At 39.2% G+C, this 19707-nt stretch overlaps 1 protein-coding gene across 1 annotated transcript; it reads right to left on the reverse strand.

The window, feature by feature from the left end:
• Positions 1-449: 449 nt before the first annotated feature.
• On the reverse strand, positions 450-19695 carry LOC110126717 (T-complex protein 11-like X-linked protein 2). Its single transcript, XM_070464667.1, has 8 exons — positions 19595-19695; positions 6336-6456; positions 4751-4971; positions 3599-3735; positions 3129-3346; positions 2852-3033; positions 1699-1862; positions 450-873 (listed from the first exon to the last, which is right to left on the reverse strand). Exons 1-8 carry the CDS (start codon positions 19693-19695, stop codon positions 641-643), a joined length of 1377 nt encoding a protein of 458 aa, XP_070320768.1. The 3' UTR covers positions 450-640.
• Between the last annotated feature and the right edge of the window lie 12 nt (positions 19696-19707).

A 19707-nucleotide genomic window follows, 5' to 3' on the forward strand; every position in this document is an offset into this window, starting at 1 on the left:
ATCCTTAAATGAATGCTTGTTGGCAGACAATATTGACTTTCATCCAGTCCTCAATTTTGCATACTGCTTCATGCCTCCCACACCAGAACAGGATGTGGGGGCTCTTACTATTACTGCAGTTTTAAAATTATAGGGAAAATGTGATACTGGAAATAGGGTTCTATGACTTCCCCTGATCTGTAACTCAGTGTATTCCCAATTTCTAGAAGCCCTTATACTTCCAGAACTCACACTTTGAAAAAATTCCACAGAAAGTTTTCACAGCCCTCAAGGAAATGATTTTTCATTGGTGAAAACAATGCTAGCAGCCGATGCCCTGATGCCTGCTTAAGACAGCATCCTGAAGAATGATCAGCCAGTGAAGGAGAACTGAGAGATCACTGGTTCTCAGACAGTAGCAGATAAGGGCACAAAACCTGGGTTCAGTCACAACACAGAAGGAACTGAGGTTTTCTTGCAGCACAGAAGTTTATTATGAAGGGGGCTGGGCCAGTTTGTATTTACATGCTGGAATCCTGCAGCCCTGAGTCCAGGTTGAAGTGAGGAAGAGGCTACTCTGCTGCGCACAGGTGATGTCATCCCAGGAACATACTTAGCCCTCTCTCCTGGGTCTCTATTGCCAGACTGGGGTCTGGCACTATCAGATAGATTCCACTTCTGTTTCTTGTGCCTGAGCTGAAGGGATGATATCTTTAAGGATTTCATCATAATAGGGGCTAAATACCTGCTGATTGTGATGCATCAGATTGAAAAACTTCCAACCCAGTTTTGTCAACTCCCGTTTGATGAGAATAAGGCCAACAGGGAAGTCTAGCAGAGACTCCTGCATCCCGCGAACCAAACAGCCTTTGAGAAACAAGTGGATCCGCTGATCTGTGTGCAAGAAAAAAGTTAAAAGGGAAAGATCAAAGAAGTTTCAGAAGAAATTCACAATGCCCTTGCACTCTCTGTTCACCAATGTTTAAATTAACACATTTTCACTGACCTACCTACTCATTCAGATAAACCATGTTAATGAGATTTTTTCTTTCTTTTTTTTTGGAAGAAGGAATGCTATAAAGCTCCTAAAAGCAATGCATTATTGAAAGATGTCGAGCCAGTAAGTTTCTGGCTGTTTATAATGTTATGGGGTGCTAAGTGAGCTCCCCATGTGTGTGACCTAACAAAAGGATCCTAGACATTGTACGTGAAATTCTAAGGACACACATTGCAGACAGTGTACCGACTCTGGGCCCATACAACCATATCAAATTATGTCAAGATGCAAAAATTAGAAGCAGGGTGGTTGAGTTCACTGCTGCCATTCTTGAAGGGAATATATCCTTCTGCCTAAATTAGCATCAGTTCCTTAGAGGGAAGTAGGGACCATCATGGTAACTTAAAGCATGGGATAGAGAAAGGGTTTCCCATCACAGGTCTTGGGTTATAGTTAGAGAATGGCCAGGAATCACTCAGCACTAGCACCTGTAAGTTACACATCCTAGCTGACCTTAAAACCATGTGTTCACTCTTCAAGCTGAAAGAGATCTATTTCAATTCTGTACATTATACATAAGGAAACTAAAGCCAAAAGACTTTCCCAATGATCATTCCATCTTTGAATGGCTTCACAACTGACTTCCAGGCTTGAGTCCACCTTCTTACCTTCCACATTCTTACTACCCCTTCCCAGCCCCAACAGCATAGGAGGACTCTTACCAATGATGCTACGAACACAGTTCTCTTTCTTGGCAATGTTCTGAAGTTGGCCTCTAAGAGAGGCTTTCTTTTCACTAGTCAGGGCAGTTAGGCCCATGTCTTTGAGGCGTTCATGGATTTTCTGAGACACTTGTTCACTCACACTCACCATAGCCTCTTCAGGCCTAGATAATGAAGGACAGAAAGCAGAGTGGCCTTGGCATAGGGGCAAAGCCCAGAGAGTCCAACACCAGCAGCCAGGCCCACTTACAAAAGAATTCCAGCTCTCCACCACTAACAGAAGACCCAGCATTTCAAATCATTTCATTGTTACCTCAAGATGTCAACTATTTCACACATATTAATTCACACATATTAACTAATTCATACTATTCTCCACTTCAAATGAAACAAATTGGACAAGGGTTCAGTTCAATTCTTGGATCTACTCAGTATTCTTTAGTCCCATAAACTTTATTCAAATTCTGTTTTAAGACTTCTTAAGCATTTTCCAGAGTTGTCTTCCCTACTTCACCAATTAACTTGTAAATATACTGAGATCTGAACTTCCAGTTCTTTTTTTTACTTCGGCTGAGGTGCCCTGCATGAAGCAAATTATGGATACATATTGACCAAGAGATCAACTTCTGGATATACATACACAAATCCAGTGTCACTTATTTAAGTATATAATGACTCATTTTTAGCAAACATGGTACTGAATCATTCATAGCAAACTAGTTTCCACACTCACCTCATTGGTAATAGGTTTTGTTTCAATCACAAGCCTTAATACAATTTATCAAAATACACCAATGACCTTTGCAGATGATGCCCAAGGTCTTTTGTGTAGTTTATGATAAAGAATAAGGCAGTGATACATTAACTGCCTAAGTTCCAAAACCAACATATTATTTTCAACTCTCAGAAAGATCTAGGAAATTTGTTGTTGCTCATGTTGTTTAGTCTCTAAGTCATGTCTGACTCTTTTGCAACCCCATGGACTGTAGCCTGCCAGGCTCCTCTGTCCATGGAATTTCCAAGGCAAGAACACTGGAGTGGGTTGCCATTTCTACTCCAGGGGATCTTCCTGACCCAGGGATCAAACCTGGGTCTCCTGCATTGGCAGGCAGATTCTTTACTGAGTCACCAGGAAAGCCTCTATGAAGTTTACCTGGAGTTAAATTCCTCCATCAGGGCCTTGGTTATGTGTTTCAGTTTATTCACAAATTCAGTCAAACTGAATAAAGCACTACCAGAGAAACTTCTGGCCACTAGCAAGACTGAGGCCAGAATGGCCAACTGCTTCAACTGGGATTCCATGTCCCGCAGCCGGATTCTATCCATTAGCAGAGTCTGGTGAGGCAGAGAAAAGCAAGCTGTCAGAAGAGTGTTTTAGTAAAGGTTTCAAATACAAAACAAAAAGGCAATATTCTAACATATGTTCCTACCTCGGGAAACTCTTTACTGTCAAGATCCCAGAGAAGAAGGTTCAGGTAACCCTGGTATAGCACCATTGTGGAACTGGGAAGTTGTGGGTTGTCCACTGCCCAATTTGGAGATGAACGGGCCACGATGGAGGAGCTGGGAGAGTCAGGAGAACTTGAAGGTGGTGTAGTGAGGTCTAGAGCTGTTTTGGTTAGCCATTTTGTGGTGCAATCAAGGAGATCTATGACATAGAAGGGAATATGTAAATATCTTCAAACACCAAGGCTTGAGGATATATTCTTCCTCAATAAAGAAATGATTTTGTACATCTTTTCTCTTAGAGAAATGTTCCTTCTTCCTACCCCACGCCCTCACCCCCTGTCCAATAGGGAGAAGCTATCTGTTTAAAAAAAATACAAAGTACTCTATCACTGTAAGAAATCAAACCCAAAGTCAAATCTCCCCCTCTCCTGTCCTTAAATTTTGAACATACTGGGTTGCTTGTTGAGGAGTTCCTGGAATTTAGCTCGTTCATACTGGACAGAATGTTCCTGCAGTTGGGGTTGGAGGCTCTGGATAGTGTAGTTCACCATGTCCATTTTCATCAGGCCCAGAACTTGGAAGATGCCCCTGTCAATGGAGGAAAAATCAAATGCTTACACTCTGAAAGGTAATCTAGTTGAGTGAGGTGGAACTCAAGCTAAGAGTCCTAAAATCACAGTATCTTAGAGTTAAAATGGCCTTAAAAACCAGCCAATCCATGGCTAATTCATTTCAATGTATGACAAAAACCACTGCAATGATGTAAAGTAATTAGCCTCCAACTAATAAAAATAAATGGAAAAAAAAAACCAGTCTTCAATTTATTTCAGTCTACATTTGTACTTCAATTTACAAATACAGACACTGCAGCCAGGGACCCAAGGCCACAAAGTGAGTTGTTATCAGAGCTAGGAACAGATACATCTTCTGACCTTTCAGTTACCAGTCTAGAGTTCTTTCTATTGTAGGTACTCCATCTCAGAAAAACGACTAAAATTCTAACTCTCTGTGGGTAGTTGGGATGATGGTGGTTGAATTTCTAACTCATTCGGCTTATTACTTTACCTTTGGGTCTTGGTTCTTCTATCTGTGAAACACGGATCATCCTCATTCTTGTTCCCTCACAGGGTTTGAGTTAGGATACATAAGAAATTGTCTGCGAAAGTGCTGTTTGAAAAATCTCCCAAAGAAACAGTTACTATACTCTAATGTCTAGACAAGAATATTGGAGTGGGCTGCCATTTCCTTCTCCACAGGATCATCCCAACCCAGGCATCGAACCCTCTTCTCTTGCATCTCCTACACTGGCAGGTGGATTCTTTACCACTAGTATCACCTGGGAAGCCAGTATCTTAACAGCATCATTTCTTAGAAAGTGTCCAAATGATCTGAAGATCATTAAAAGGGTTCTGAGAATCCATCCTTTGAAAATAAAAGCCAATAAACCAGAGAGGAACAACAGAGGTATTAGTCTGTTCTTCAGTATAGAAGAGTTAGGCAAGCCAGGGGCTATAACCCAGTATCTGGTCCAGAGTTTTCTGGTACAGTGTCTAAGACAGGATACTACATCTCGTGTTCAGGAACAGTACATCTAGTTTCTCACCTCAGTAACTGCACAGGATCTGTTATGCTCTCTAATTTTCGCACTGCTTCATCTCGGACTGGTGCACACAGCAGGGTCATCAAATTAAGAATGTAGTTGGAGAGATGAGGGACATCCAGGGCCCCATGCTCTGCTTTCTGCTTGAGGAGATCTATGTCCAGAGCTTCTTCTATCTCATCTCTTAGGCTGTTCTGGCGTGGTAATAGCAGTGATAACAATATCTGCCCAGAAAAGAAAATCGATTAGAGCCAAATTATTTAGAATCCCAAACACTCTTTGATGAACAATCTCCTTAAGTCAAAGGCATGTCAGCCTATGTCTATTGAGGCTCCAGAAACTAGGTTTCCCAATTGCATATACAGAATATTATTTCTCTCTGTTTAGGAGTCAGTTATAATTTAAGGCTTCATCGGGATTAATAGTAACAGTAGTGCTGTACTATTTTCTAGGCAGAATGAGATAAAGATAGGAAGAAAAATAACTGTGACAAAAACAAATGCAAGATATAAAAAGTATAAAATATGTACCATCACAAGGTAATGGGATATTCTTTTTATAAAACTTTTTAGTTTGTATTCGGGTAGCTGATTAACAATGTGATAGTTTCAGGAGAACAGCCATACATATACATGCATCCATTCTTCCCCTAACTCCCCTCACATTCAGGCAGCCACATGATATTGAGCAGAGTTCCATGTGCTATACAGTAGGTCCTTGGTTATCCATTTTAAGTATAACCTTGCGGTGGTGAGATATATTTAATAAGGGATAAGGACATTATTAGATTGTTTGACTGCAAAGAGAAAAGATGAAATAGGCAGAGAAACCTTTAAGTGTCACTCGAAATAATCTTTTCACTCTAAAGTATAAGTTTCTTATTGGCAAACGCTCTCTTATGTATCTATGTGCTTCTGAAACACAGAAAACATAATGGGGGTTAAGTGAAAATCTGTTTAATTGAATGACATACTGTGTTGTTACAGCAAGATCTCAAATTTCAAGCTTCATCTCATACAAATAAAATGGAAGTTTCTCCATATTATCTGTTCAAGTAGTGGAACATATGTAGAAAGGAAGCTTGTGCGTGCATGCATGCTAAGTCATGTCTGACTCTTGCTACCCTATGAACTACAGCCCACCAGTCTCCTCTGTCCATGGGATTCTCCAGGCAAGAATACTGGAGTGGGTTGCCACGCCCTCCTCAAGGGATCTTCCCCACCCAGGGATCAAACTCGAGTCTCTTACTTCTCCTTCATAGGCAGGTGGACTCTTTACCACTGGCATCACTTGGGAAGCCCCCAAATAATTCCTAGTTGTCAACAATTAAAAGGTCTGGGGTTAAAAAAAAAAAAAAAGGACTTCCCTGTGGTCCAGTATTTAAGAATTTGCCTTGCAATACAGGGGACATGGGTTTGATCCCTGGTCAGAGAATTAAGATCCCACATGCTGCAGGGCAACTAAGCCCACAAGCTGCAAGTGCTGAGCCTATGCACCACAACTAAAGAGAAGTCCATGCACCACAATGAAAGATACCCTATGCCACAACTAAGATTTAATATCCAAAAATGGGAAGTTGGTTACTCACCTCCTTAACTTCTTTTAGGAGTTCAAGTGCAGAAGTGAAGTCAGCTGGAGTACTTGATAGCTGGACTTTCAGATGATCCCAAAAAGCCTTGTACATTGTCTCCATAATCCTGCCTTCCAGACTATAAGACGGTTAAATGAGCAACTTATTCTTTACCCAGAGAGTTGATATAGGATCCTAATCTCCTAAATCCCAAACATCATTTAAGATCATGAAAGACCATTATGTTGATAGGGCAGGAGCTATGTTTAGACTTTAGCAGAGTTAAATAAACTGAGTTTAGTCTCAGATGCAAAGGCACTGGTCAATTTCTCTCAGAAGGATTCCTCATGGTTCCAGAAAAGCTCTCCTTCTAGTAAAAGAACCAAGAACTTGCATTTGAGGCCCTGAGTTCTAGCCTTGGTTCTTTATCTGACCTAAATGTATGTCTTGGTTTTAATACCCATAGACTTATACCTTTGAACTAGATGATCTTTTCCCTTCAGCCTTAAAATCCAAGAAAGGATTTTCCTTCTTGATAACACTTGAAAATCTTATGTGCACATCCAACTCATTATCTTCCCTTCTCAAACCTGTGTCTTTTCAAACAAATCATAAAGTTTACATTTTCCCACTAAAAATGAAATAGTAATGGATGCTTTTGTTGAAAATTTTACAAGCAATATAGAGGTAGATGAAAAAAGTCAAAGTTCCTTCCCCAACACACCAATCCCATTTGTGAGATGTCACCAACTGTTATTTATCAAACACATAATAATTACTTCTCTTCATCCTTTTCTTGCACTTGGTCCCCAAATTAGAGATTTTGATTCCTAAATATGTCTGGAATCCATCTCCTCCTGCCATCATTTTCTACCTGGACTACTGCAATAGTCTAGTAAAGGTATTCCAGCCCCCAGTCAAAATCTTACTCTCACAATGCCACATATTCTTGCTAAGACCAATGATATTTCTAAGAAAAAAATCTGATCATAATGACATGATCATTTAAAGTTCTATAGAACCTCCCTATCACCAGGAAGATTTTCTTGTTGTCATTGTTGTTTAGTAGTTAAGTTGTGTCCGAGTTCTTTGTGACCCCATGAACTATAGCCCTCCAGGCCCTCCTATCCATGGGATTTCCAGGCAAGAATATTGGAGTGGATTGCCATTTCCTCCTCCAGGGGATCTTCTTGACCCAGGGATTGAACCTGGGTCTCCTGCATTGGCAGGCAGATTCTTTACTGTTGAGCCACCAGAGGAACCCCAAAGTTGTTTAGCTGCTAAGTCGTGTCCTCATCTTTTATTGTGACCCCATAGACTGTAGCATGAAAGGCTCCTCTGACATCCTCTATCTCCTAGAGTTTGTTTATTGAGTCAGTGATACTATCTAAACATCTCATCCTCTGCTGCTCCCTTCTCTTTTTGCCTTCAATCTTTCCCAGCATCAGGGTCTTCTCCAATGAGTAGGCTCTTTGTATCAGGTGGCCAAGGTACTGGAGCATCAGTCCTTTCAATGAATATTCAGGGCCGATTTCCATTGGGATTGACAGATTTGATTTCCTGCCAGTCCAAGGGACTCTCAAGAGTATTCTCCAGAACCACAATTCCAAAGCATCAATTCCTTGGCACTTAGCCTTCTCTGTGTTCCACTTCTCACATCTGTACATGACTACTGGAAAAACTGTGATTTTGACTGTATGGACCTTTGTTGGCAGAGTGATGTCTCTGCTTTTTAATATGCTGTCTAGGTTTGTCATAACTTTCCTTCCAAGGAGCAAGCATCTTTTACTTTCATGGCTTCAGTCATAGTCTGCAGTGATTTTGGAACCCAAGAAAATAAAATCTGTCACTGCTTCCACTTTTTCCCCTTCTATTTACCATGAAGTGATGGGACTGGATGCCATGATCTTAGTTTTTTAAATGTTGAGTTTCAAGTCAGCTTTTTCACTCTCCTCTTTCACCTTCATCAAGAGGTTCTTTAGTTCCTCTTCACTTTCTGCCATTAGAGTGGTATCATCTGCATATCTGAAGTTGTTGATATTTCTCCCAGCAATCTTGATTCCAGGTTGTGATTCATCCAGCCCAGCATTTCTCATGATGTGCTCTACATAGAAGTTAAATAAACAAGGTGAAAATATGCAGCCTTGACCTACTCCTTTCCCAATTTGGAACTAGTCAGTTTTGTATTCAGTTCTAACTTTGACTCACAAATGTCCAGTTCTAACCTTCTGATCATGTGAAATGAGTGCAGCTGTTTGGTAGCTGGAACATTCTTTGCATTGCCCTTCTTTGGGACTGGAATGAAAACTGACTTTTCCTGACCTGTAGCCACTGCTGAATTTTCCAAATTTGCTGGCATATTGAGTGCAGCACTTTAACAGCATCATATTTTAGGATCTGAAATAGCTCAGCTGGAATTCCATCACCTCCACCAGCTTTGTTCATAGTAATGCTTCCTAAGGCACACTTGAGTTCACACTCCAGGATGTCTGGATCTAAGTGAGTGACCACATGATTGTGGTTTTCCAGGTAAATAAGACTTTTTTTTTGCATAGTTTTTCTGTGCATTCTTGCCACCTCTTCTTAATGTCTTTTGCTTCTGTTAGATCACTATTGTTTCTGTCCTTTATTGTGTCCATCCTTACATGAAATGTTCCCTTGATACCTTCAATTTTCTTTTTTTCCCATTTATTTTTATTAGTTGAAGGCTAATTACAATAAAAAAACCTTCAATTTCCTTGAAGAGATCTCTAGTCTTTCCCATTCTATTGTTTTCCTCTATTTCTTTGCATTGTTCACTTAAGAAGACCTTCTTGTCTCTCTTGCTATTCTCTGGAACTCTGCATTCAGTTGGGTATATCTTTCCCTTTCTCCCTTGCCTTTCTCTTCTCTTCTTTCTTCAGCTATTTGTAAAGCCTCCTCAGACAACCATTTTGCCATCTTTCATTTTTTTTCTTTGGGGTGGTTTTGGTCCTTGTGTCCTATACAATTTTATGAACCCTAGATCACCTGAAAAGCACCTATTCATATATAAAAATTCAACTCAACATTACCTCATCAGGAAGGTTTCCCAGACTCTCCGTGGCAGCTAAGCAGGAATAAGGAACTCCATATACTAGATGTGAGAGAACTTATCACTGCACAGGAACTATATACTATTTGACTATCTCACCTACAGAAGCTTCTTAATGGCAAAGCCAGCTATATGTCTCCAACATTTAGCATTCAGCCTTCCACCTAGTACATACTCAATAAATGTTTGTAGAATAAATATCTGACAATGAGATTTCTCTTAGGAATCCATAACTCTAATTAGTATCATTTTATAAGTCCAAAGATAAAAGCAGTCATTGATTACCTATAGATAATAGATAACCCTCAATTGTATTTCAGTATCTTTCCTGGTATACTTCTTGCATTACTACACTAGAATAACGCTGCTAATAACAAAACAATGAAGATTGAGTTTCAAACACTGAGTTGGCCAAAAAGTTCCTTTGGTTTTTAAGTAAAAATAAAAGACACATTTTTCATTTTCACCAAGAACTTTATTGAACAACGTATTCACCATTTTGTTCCACTACCTTCTGCCATTTTTCAGGCAACTTCATAATTCCATCTTCCCAAAACTTTTTATCTTTTTGAGCAAAGAACTGTTCCAGGTGCCTTTTACAGTCTTCTGGGGAATTGAAATTTTTTCCATTAAGAGAATTTTGTAAAGACTGAAATAAATAGACATCTGAAGGTGCAATGTCTGGAGAATACACAGATGCATCAGAACTTCCTAATCAAACTGTAACAATTCTTGCCTGGTCATCAAAGAAACATGCAGTCTTGCACTATTCAGATGGAAGATGATGTGTTTTCTGCTGACTAATTTTGGATGCTTTTTGTTAAGTGCTGCTTTCAATTGGTCTAACTGGGAGCAGTACTTGTTGGAATAATTGTTTGGTTTTCCAGAAGGAGCTCATAATAGAGGACTCCCTTCCAATCCCACCATATACACAACATCACCTTCTTTGGATGAAGACCAGCCTTTGGTGTGGTTGGTGGTGGTTCATTTCACTTGCCCCATGATCTCTTCATTCCACATTATTGTACAGTATCCACTTTTCATCATCTGTCACAATTTGTTTTAAAAATGGAACTTTTTTACCTTTCTTGAAATAATAAAGCATAATATGCCAAAAATGTTGCTTTTTTCTTCCATCTTCAATATTAAAATGGCTACACAAAAATTCACCAATTTTGATAAGTTTTTTTTTAAAAATGCATGCTGATATGACAGCTGTCACAATACAACCTAACAAAATTGTTTGAAGTGAAATTAAAGTCAACTAAATGCTACTAGAGCCACCTTACAGGAAAAACTGAACAGTTTGGCCAGTTCAAAAGTATTATTCCCTCTGCTTCATTTCCCCACCCCCTCATCACCACCACAACCCCTCAGCCACTTTAGCAGAACTTCACTCTCCTTGTTTCACTTTCTCTGCACCCCTGCCAGCAGAAAAATAAATCCAACTAGGACTACAGGGACAGTGAAGGCAGTGTTGGCAAACTAAGGGAAAAAACTAAGAAGTGTAAAGATCAAGAGACACTGACAGGGGGAGGAGCCAAGATGGCGGAGGAATAGGATGGAGAGACCACTTTCTCTCCTACAAATTCATCGAAAGAACATTTGAATGCTGAGCAAATTTCACAAAACAACTTCTGATCGCTAGCAGAGGACATCAGGCGCCCAGAAAAGCAGCCCATTGTCTTCGAAGGGAGGTAGGACAAAATATAAACGATAATAAGGGAGTCAAAAGAGCTACGGACGGAGACCCGTCCCGGGAAGGGAGTCTTAATAGAGGAAGTTTCCAATCACCAGGAAACCCTCGCACTGGCGGGACTGGGGGAAGTTTTCTGCATTCTAACTGGGAGGAAAAATTAAACAAGGCCTACAGATTACGTGCCTAAAAGCAACTTCCAGCAGAAAAGTACCCCAGATGCCTGTACCCGCCAGCAACAAGCGGGGAGGAACGGAGAGGAGCAGGCGGCATTGCTTAGGGTAAGGACCAGCCCGAAGACCCTGAGAGAATGGGGGAGGGAGTTTTTTAAATGTGGGATAGCAAGGGAAAAAAACTAACCGGGGCCCCAAAACAACTCCCGGGGTGGTTGCAAAACAAAGGGATGAAATCTCCAGGAAAGAGGGCCATCCCGCTGGAGGTGGGAGGAGGGGGGGGGGGAAAAAGGGAAAAAAAAAAAAAAAAGGGCCCCCCCCTGAAAAACCCCCCCCTCCAAAACTGCAAACAGGCCTCCGGGTTCAGTAAAGACTTCCTGAGCCCCCGACGGCGGTGGTGCGGGGGGCCGCGGGGGGGAAAAAGGTGCCGTACCCGGGGAGAGTACGCCCAAGCTTTTTGGCTGCCGGGGCCCGCTCCCCGCGGGGGAAAAAAGGCGCGCTGCAGGGGGGGGAGGTGGGGCCCAAACCCTTGGTGCCTAAACCCCGCCAGGCCGGGGAAGGCAAAAAACGCAGGAGCAAGGGGGATTTTGGCTTTTGGGGGAGTACCTGAAAAGGGGACCGCATCAACGCAGGGCCCGTCCATATGAGCACCCGGGGGGGGCCTGAGCGTGTGGGAGACGGCGAAAGACAGCCCCGTGAGGGGGGCAAACCCGTGTGGCCGGAAATTGGTGAGTGCTACCCAACGGCGGTATCTGTCTGCGCGCCCCCCCCCCCGTAGCAGGACTGAATGAATAGAAAAACCAAAATAAGAGACCACCCCCACCCCCCTGTGTAGGGCGGAAATTAGACCCCAAAGAGACGGAAAACAGAACCCAAAATAACAAAGGGAACCGCTTCGAAAGGCCCGGTGCAACAGATTAAAATCCCTGAAGGTAACACCGACTACACGGGAAGGGGCCTACAGTATCGGAAGTGTAAGCTGGAAAGAGGAGCTATCTAAAATTGAACTGAACTACGCTGACGAAACAACCCAGAAAAAAAATTCCTGATTATATGTACTTTTTTTTTTTTAAAATTTAAAAAAAAATTTTTTTTTTGTTTCCCTTTGTTTTTTTTATTTCTTTTTTTTTTTTTTTTTTATTTTTTTCTTTTTTATTTCTTTTTTATTTCCCCATTACTCCTCAACTTTCATTTTCACATATTTTTACGATTTTTTTATTTGGGTAAAAAAAAAAAAATTTTTTTTTTTTCTTTTTTTTTTTTTTTTTTCTTGTTTTTCTTTTTTTCCCTTTTAGAGCCCTTAATACCCCTCTATTTTTCCTTTAAAACTTTCATTTTCATTTCAATAACCTTCCCAAAAAAAAAAAAAAAAAGGGAGAAACCCTATTTTTAAACTGAATTTATTTACAGTTTTTTTTTTTTTTTGTGTTTTTTTGTTTTTTTTTTTTTTAAATATTGTATTTAAAAGGGGTTTAAACCTCTACAAGATTTTAAATCGGGTTTTTCATTTAGATGTGATAAAAATTTTGGTCATTTAAGAATCCAATATTCAGTTCCATTTCTATTCAGGAGTGTGGGATACTCTCCACTTTTTATCTTGTTTTCTACCCCGAACACTCTATTTCCTCCATTTCCTTCTTTCCCCAATCCAACTCTGTGAATCTTTGTGGGTGTCTGGGCTACGGAGAACACTTTGGGGAAAAGATAACTGCGTAGATCTGTTTCTCTCCTCTTGAGTCCCCTTTTTCTCCCCTGCCCCTCTTTCCTTCCTCCCTCTCCCATTTTCATGTTAAAATCTGTGAAAATCTCTGGTTGTCTTCACGTGGGAAAAATTTTTTACCATTAATCTAGAAATTTTATTATCGTGCTGTTAGTTGGAGGAGCCCTTTGGGGGCTATTGGAAAAATAAAACTGAAATCCAGAGGCAGGGACTTGAGCCCAATCCCGAGGGAAAAAAAGAAAATCCCGATAACGGAACATTAAGGAATAAGAGGGCCATCTAAAAAACTTCCCTACCACACAAAACCAACCCCACCAAAGAGCCCTAAGTCCGTACAAGCATACCGCAAATTCTTTAGCAACACAGGAACAGAAACCCGAGGTCAACTACGGGTCTCCAAAGTCCCACCCAAACGGACCCATCGCAAAAATCATTTTGGACACTCCTTTTCCTCCAGAGAGAAGAAAAACCCAATTCCCCCAAACCCGAACGCTGAACAAGCTTCCCTAACCAGGAAATCTTGACAAACCAATCGTCCAACCCCCCCCACTGTGTGAAAAACCCCCACAATAAAAAAGGAAACCCAGACCACAAGAATCAGAAAACCCCCTCCAGACACAGCAATCTAACATGATGAAAAGGCAAGAAATACCCCAAAAGTAAAGGAACATGAAAAAAAACCCACCCAAATCAAAAAAAAAGAGGAGGAAATAGGGAAACTACCTGAAAAAGAATTTAGAATATGATAATAAAAATGACCAAAAAACTTGAAAAAAAAATTTGTTACAAAAAAATAGACTGGAGGCACAGATTGAGAAGACTTAAGAAATGTTTAACAAGGACCCAGAAAAAAAAAAAAGAGTCAATTAATAATGAATAATGAAATAATGAGATTTAAAAACATTGGAGGGACCCTGAGTAGAATAACAGAGACAGAAGATAGGATAAGTGAGGTTGAAGATAGAATGGTGGAAATAAATGAAGCAGAGAGGAAAAAAGAAAAAAAAAATTAAAAGAAATGAGGACAATCTCAGAGACCTCTGGGACAGTGTTAAATGCCCCAACATTTGAATCATGGATCCAGAAGAAGAAGACAAAAAGAAAGGCCATGAGAAGAATGAGGAGAATAGCTGAAAACTTCCCTAAATGGGGAAGGAAATAGCCAACCAAGTCCCAAAAAACCAGAGGTTCCCAAAAGGATAAACCCAAAGGGGAAACACCCAAAACACTATTAATCAAAATTTAAAAAAAGATCAAACACAAAGAACAAAAATTTTTAAAAGCAGCAGGGAGGGGAAACAACAAATAAAACACAAAGGGATTCCCATAAGGAAAAAAAGGTCTTTCAATGAAACCCCTTTAGGCCAGAAGGGGAAAGGCAGGAATACTTTAAGTAAAGAAAGAGAAAAACCTACAACCCAGAATACTATACCAAGCAAGGATCTCATTCAGATGTGAAGGAGAAACCAAAAGCTTTACAGCAAGCAAAAGTGAGAGAATTCACCACCACCAAACCGCTCTTCAAAATGCTAAAAGGGTCTTCTCTAGAAGGAAAACAGAAAGGTGGTTAAAGTGAACCCCAAAAAAAAAATAAATGACCGGGACCATATATAATAACTACCTTAATGTAAATGGGTTGAATGCCCCAACCAAAAAAAACAAAAGGGTGGCTGAAAGGATACAAAAGCAAAGACCCCCATAATGCTGTTAAAGAGCCCACCCCAAAGCAAGGGGCACATCAGACAAAGTGAAGGGCTGGAAAAAAAAAAATTCACGCAAACGGAGACCAAAAAAAAGCGGAGTCACAATATCATATCAGATAAAATAATTTCAAATTAAGTCGTGAAAAAAGGGAAAAAATGGACACTACATAATGATCAAAGGTCAAACCAAAAAGAAAATATAACAATTATAAATATATATGCACCCAACTAGGAGCACCCCAATATGTAAGGAAACGCTAACGAGATGAAAAAGGAAAATTAATAGTAACATAAAAAATAGTAGGAGACTTTAATCCCCACTCAAATATGGTGAAATAAACGAAAATGAACAAGGAAACACAAAATTTAACGACACAATGGACCCGTGACCTAATTGAATCTATAGGACGTTTCACCCCAAAACACAATTCACCTTTTCTCAAGTGCACACGGAACCCTTTTCCGAATGATCCATCTGGGCCCTAAATTAGTCTTGGTAAAAATTTAAAAAAAATTGAAATCATTCCATCATCTTTTTGACCCCATTTCAGTAAGATTTGATCTCAAATTTCGGGAAAAAAAATTTTTAAAAATTCAAACATATGGAGGCTAAACAACACCCTTCTGAATAACCAACAAAAAATGGGAAAAAATAAAAAAAGAAAACAAAATATGCATAGAAATGAAAAGACAATGAAAAACACAAAACCCCAAAAACCTTGGGACACGTAAAGCAGTGCTAGGGGAAAATTCATAGCATTACAGGCCTACCTCAAGAAACAAGAAAAAAATCAAAAAAATAACCTAACTCTACACTAAAAGAAAATAGAGGAAGAAGAAATGAAGAACCCAGGGTTGTAGAAGGAAGAAATCTTTTAAAAAATTTGGGCGAAATAAATGCAAAAGAAACTAAAGAGTCATAGCAAAAAAAAAAAAAAGCTAAAAACTGGTTTTTTAAAAAAAAAACAAAATTGACAAACCCTTAGCAAAACTCATTAAGAACAAAGGGAGAAGAACCAAAACCCAAAGAAAAAATAGAAAAAGAAAATGGAGAGAAACACAACGAAACATGAAATACAAAGGATTAAGAGATATACCCGCAGCTTTTTGCCCAAAAAAATGGGCAATTGGAAAAAATGGACAAATTCTTAGAAAAGGATAAAATTTCCAAAATGAACAGGAAGAAAAAGAGATCTTAACAGACCCTCACAAGACGGAAAACGAAACTGCAATCAGAAAAACTTCCAGCAAAAAAAAGCCAGGACCCGATGGCTTCACAGCTGAATTTTACCAAAAAAATTTTGAGAAGACCTAACCTATCTTACTCAAAAATCTTCCAAAAATTGCAGAAGAAAGGGAAACTTCCAAATCATTTGTGGGCCACCCCACCCTAATTCCCAAAACCCGAAAAGATGCCCCAAAAAAAAAAAAATACAGGCCAATATCATGAGAACATAGATGCAAATCCCTTTAAAAAAATTCTAAAAAAACAGAATCCAACAAATTAAAAAAAATATTCATCATGACCAAGTGGGCTTTATCCCCGGAAAGCAAGGATTTTTAATATCCCCAAGTCAATCAATGTAATAACCACATTAACAAATTGAAAGATAAAAACCCTATGATTATCTCAATAGTGCAGAAAAAGCCTTTGACAAAAATTAAAAATCCATTTATGATTAAAACTCGCAGAAGCAGGAAAAGAAGGAACATACCTCAACTAATAAAAACTATATATGACAAACCCCCCAGAAAACTCATCCCCAATGGTGAAAAATTTAAAGCATTTTCCCCTGAAATCAGGAAAAGACAAGGGGGCCCCTCTCACCACTTTTCTATTCAAAAAAATTTTGGAAGTTTTTGCCCAGCAATCAGGGCAGAAAAAGAAGTAACAGGAATCCAGATAGGAAAAAAAGAAGTGAAACTCTCACTGTTTGCAGATGACATGATCCTTACATAGAAAAACCCCAAAAACTTTTACCAGAAAATTACTGAGCTAATCAATGAAAACGTAAAGTTGGGATATAAAATTAAACACACAGAAACTCTTGCATTCCTATACATAACAATGAGAAAAAAGAAAAAGAAATTTAAGGGAAATTCATTCACCTTGCAACAAAAAGAATAAAATACTTTGGGTATATTACCAAAGAAAAAAAAAACCTATACATAGAAAAATATAAAACAAGATGAAAGAAAAAAAAGAGGACACAAAAAAGATGGGAAAAATAACCATGTTATGGGTTGGAAAAATTAAAATTGTCAAAATGGCTTATACCCAAAATAATTATAGAGTCAATGCAAACTCTATCAAAAAACCAAAGGTATTTTTCCAAAAACTAGAACAAATAATTTTACAATTTGTATGGAAATACAAAAAACCCGAATAGCCAAAAATAATCCCGAGAAAGAAGAATGGAACTGGGGGGAATCAATCTGCCCCGACTTCAGACTCTATACAAAGCCAAGTCATCAAGACAGTATGGTATGCACAAAGAAGAAATATGATCAATGGAACAGAAAAGAAAGCCCAGAGATAAATCCAAAACCTATGGTCCCTTATCTTCGACAAGGAGGCAAAGGGTATACAATGGAAAAAAAAATAACCCCTTTAAAGTGGTGCTGGGAAAATGGTCAACCACCTGTAAAAGAATGAAACTAGAACATTTCTAAACCCTACCAAAAAAAAAAACTCAAAAGGATTAAAAATTAAGTAAGACCAGAAACTATCAAATTCTAGGGAGAAAAGGCAAAACACCTCCTACTAAACAAGCAGGATCCCTATGACCCAATCCAGAATTTCAGAAATAAAACAAAAAAAAACAAATGGGACCTAATGAAACTTAAAAACTTTTGCACAAAAAAGGAAATATAAGCAAGGTGAAAAAAAGCCCTCGATTGGGAGAAAAAAAATAGCAAACGAAGCAACAGACAAAGGTTAATCCAAAAATATACAAAAACTCCTCCGCTCAAACCAGAAAAATAAATGACCAATCAAAAAATGGGCCAAAGAACTTATCATTATCAGAGAAAGAATCAAACCACAATGAGGTCCCATTATACGCCCGTCAGGATGGCTGCTATCCAAATCTACAAAGCAATAAAAGCTGGAGAGGGTGTGGAGAAAAGGGAACCCTCTTACACTGTTGGTGGGAATGCAAACTAGTACAGCCACTATGGAAAACAGTGTGGAGATTTCTTAAAAAGCTGGAAATAGAAGTGCCATATGACCCAGCAATCCCACTTCTGGGCATACACACCGAGGAAATCAGATCTGAAAGAGACACGTGCACCCCAATGTTCATCGCAGCACTGTTTATAATAGCCAGGACATGGAAGCAACCCAGATGCCCATCAGCAGACGAATGGATGAGGAAGCTGTGGTACATTTACACCATGGAATATTACTCAGCCATTAAAAAGAATTCATTTGAACCAGTTTTAATGAGATGGATGAAACTGGAGCCCATTATACAGAGCGAAGTAAGCCAGAAAGATAAAGACCATTACAGTATACTAACACATATATATGGACTTTAGAAAGATGGTAACGATAACCCTATATGCAAAACAGAAAAAGAGACTCAGATGTATAGAACAGACTTGTGGACTCTGGGAGAAGGCGGAGGGTGGGATGTTTCAAGAGAACAGCATTGAAACATGTATATTATCTAGGGTGAAACAGATAACCAGCCCAGGTTGGGTACATGAGACAAGTGCTCGGGCCTGGTGCACTGGGAAGACCCAGAGGGATCGGGTGGAGAGGGAGGTGGGAGGGGGGACTGGGATGGGGAATACATGTAAATCCAGGGCTAATTCATTTCAATGTATAACAAAAACTACTGTAATGATGTAAAGTAATTACCCTCCAACTAATAAAAATAAATGGAAAAAAAAAAAGAGACACTGAGAGAGCAAGGTGCTTAAGTGATAGAATACCTGAAGTGGCAAAATAGAAGCCACTTTTAAAGCTGGGAAATTAGAATGTTATATGCAATATTGGGTAAAACAAAGAAATTTACTCATTTAACTATTAACAAACTACTGCTGCTGCTGCTGCTAAGTCGCTTCAGTCATGTCCGACTCTGTGTGACCCCACAGACAGCAGCCCACCAGGCTCCCCCGTCCCTGGGATTCTCCAGGCAAGAACACTGGAGTGGGTTGCCATTTCCTTCTCCAATGCATGAAAGTGAAAAGAAAGTGAAGTCGCTCAGTCGTGTCTGACTCTTAGCAACCCCATGGACTGCAGCCTACAAGGCTCCTCCATCCATGGGATTTGCCAGGCAAGAGTACTGGAGTGGGTTGCCATTGCCTTCTCCAAACAAACTACTAGAAGTATTCAAATCATACTTCCTGAATGATTCATGTATGGTAGTGCAATATCAATACAATTAACAAGAACCAGAATAAACTGATTTTAGAGGGGCATTGTTTATTAATGGGTTTTGATCTTGGTTCACAGAATTTTTGTTAAGCTGATTATGAAGCATAAATGTTCCCTGAAATCTCTTATCCCATGAAGAGTTGGCAATATCACTATTAGAAAAGAAATAATTTCATTTGTACTTGATCAACCTATTGACAGTTAGGAGATTAACTACTAGTAGCTACTTCCTCCAAAGCTGTCTAAGAAGATGTGGAATTCACTGTGCTTCACTGTTAAATAAGATACCAAAATGAAAGTTCTGACAATAATTTCATTAATTTATTCCCTGCTTAGATAAATTTTTTCTGCTTTCAATCTGTAAAACTAATAATTACACAGATTATTCCTCTGTTTTATTTGTTGGTATCATTTAAGACATACTAAAACATTAACTGTATTAATAAAAATGCTTCAAACCTGATCCAAAGTCATTTGTGCTGTGTACATATGCCAGGAGGAATAAAATGGAAAAAATAGAGTTGATACCTGTTGGGAGGTAATACACTGTCTTCCATGTAAAAATCTTGATTTACCACGATTTCATGAGCAATGCTAAGCTTAGAAATTTCATTAACTGTTTCTATCATCCTCAAAATTTT

Source organism: Odocoileus virginianus, unplaced genomic scaffold (assembly GCF_023699985.2).
Source record: "Odocoileus virginianus isolate 20LAN1187 ecotype Illinois unplaced genomic scaffold, Ovbor_1.2 Unplaced_Contig_54, whole genome shotgun sequence".
In the NCBI taxonomy this organism is placed as follows: domain Eukaryota; kingdom Metazoa; phylum Chordata; class Mammalia; order Artiodactyla; family Cervidae; genus Odocoileus; species Odocoileus virginianus.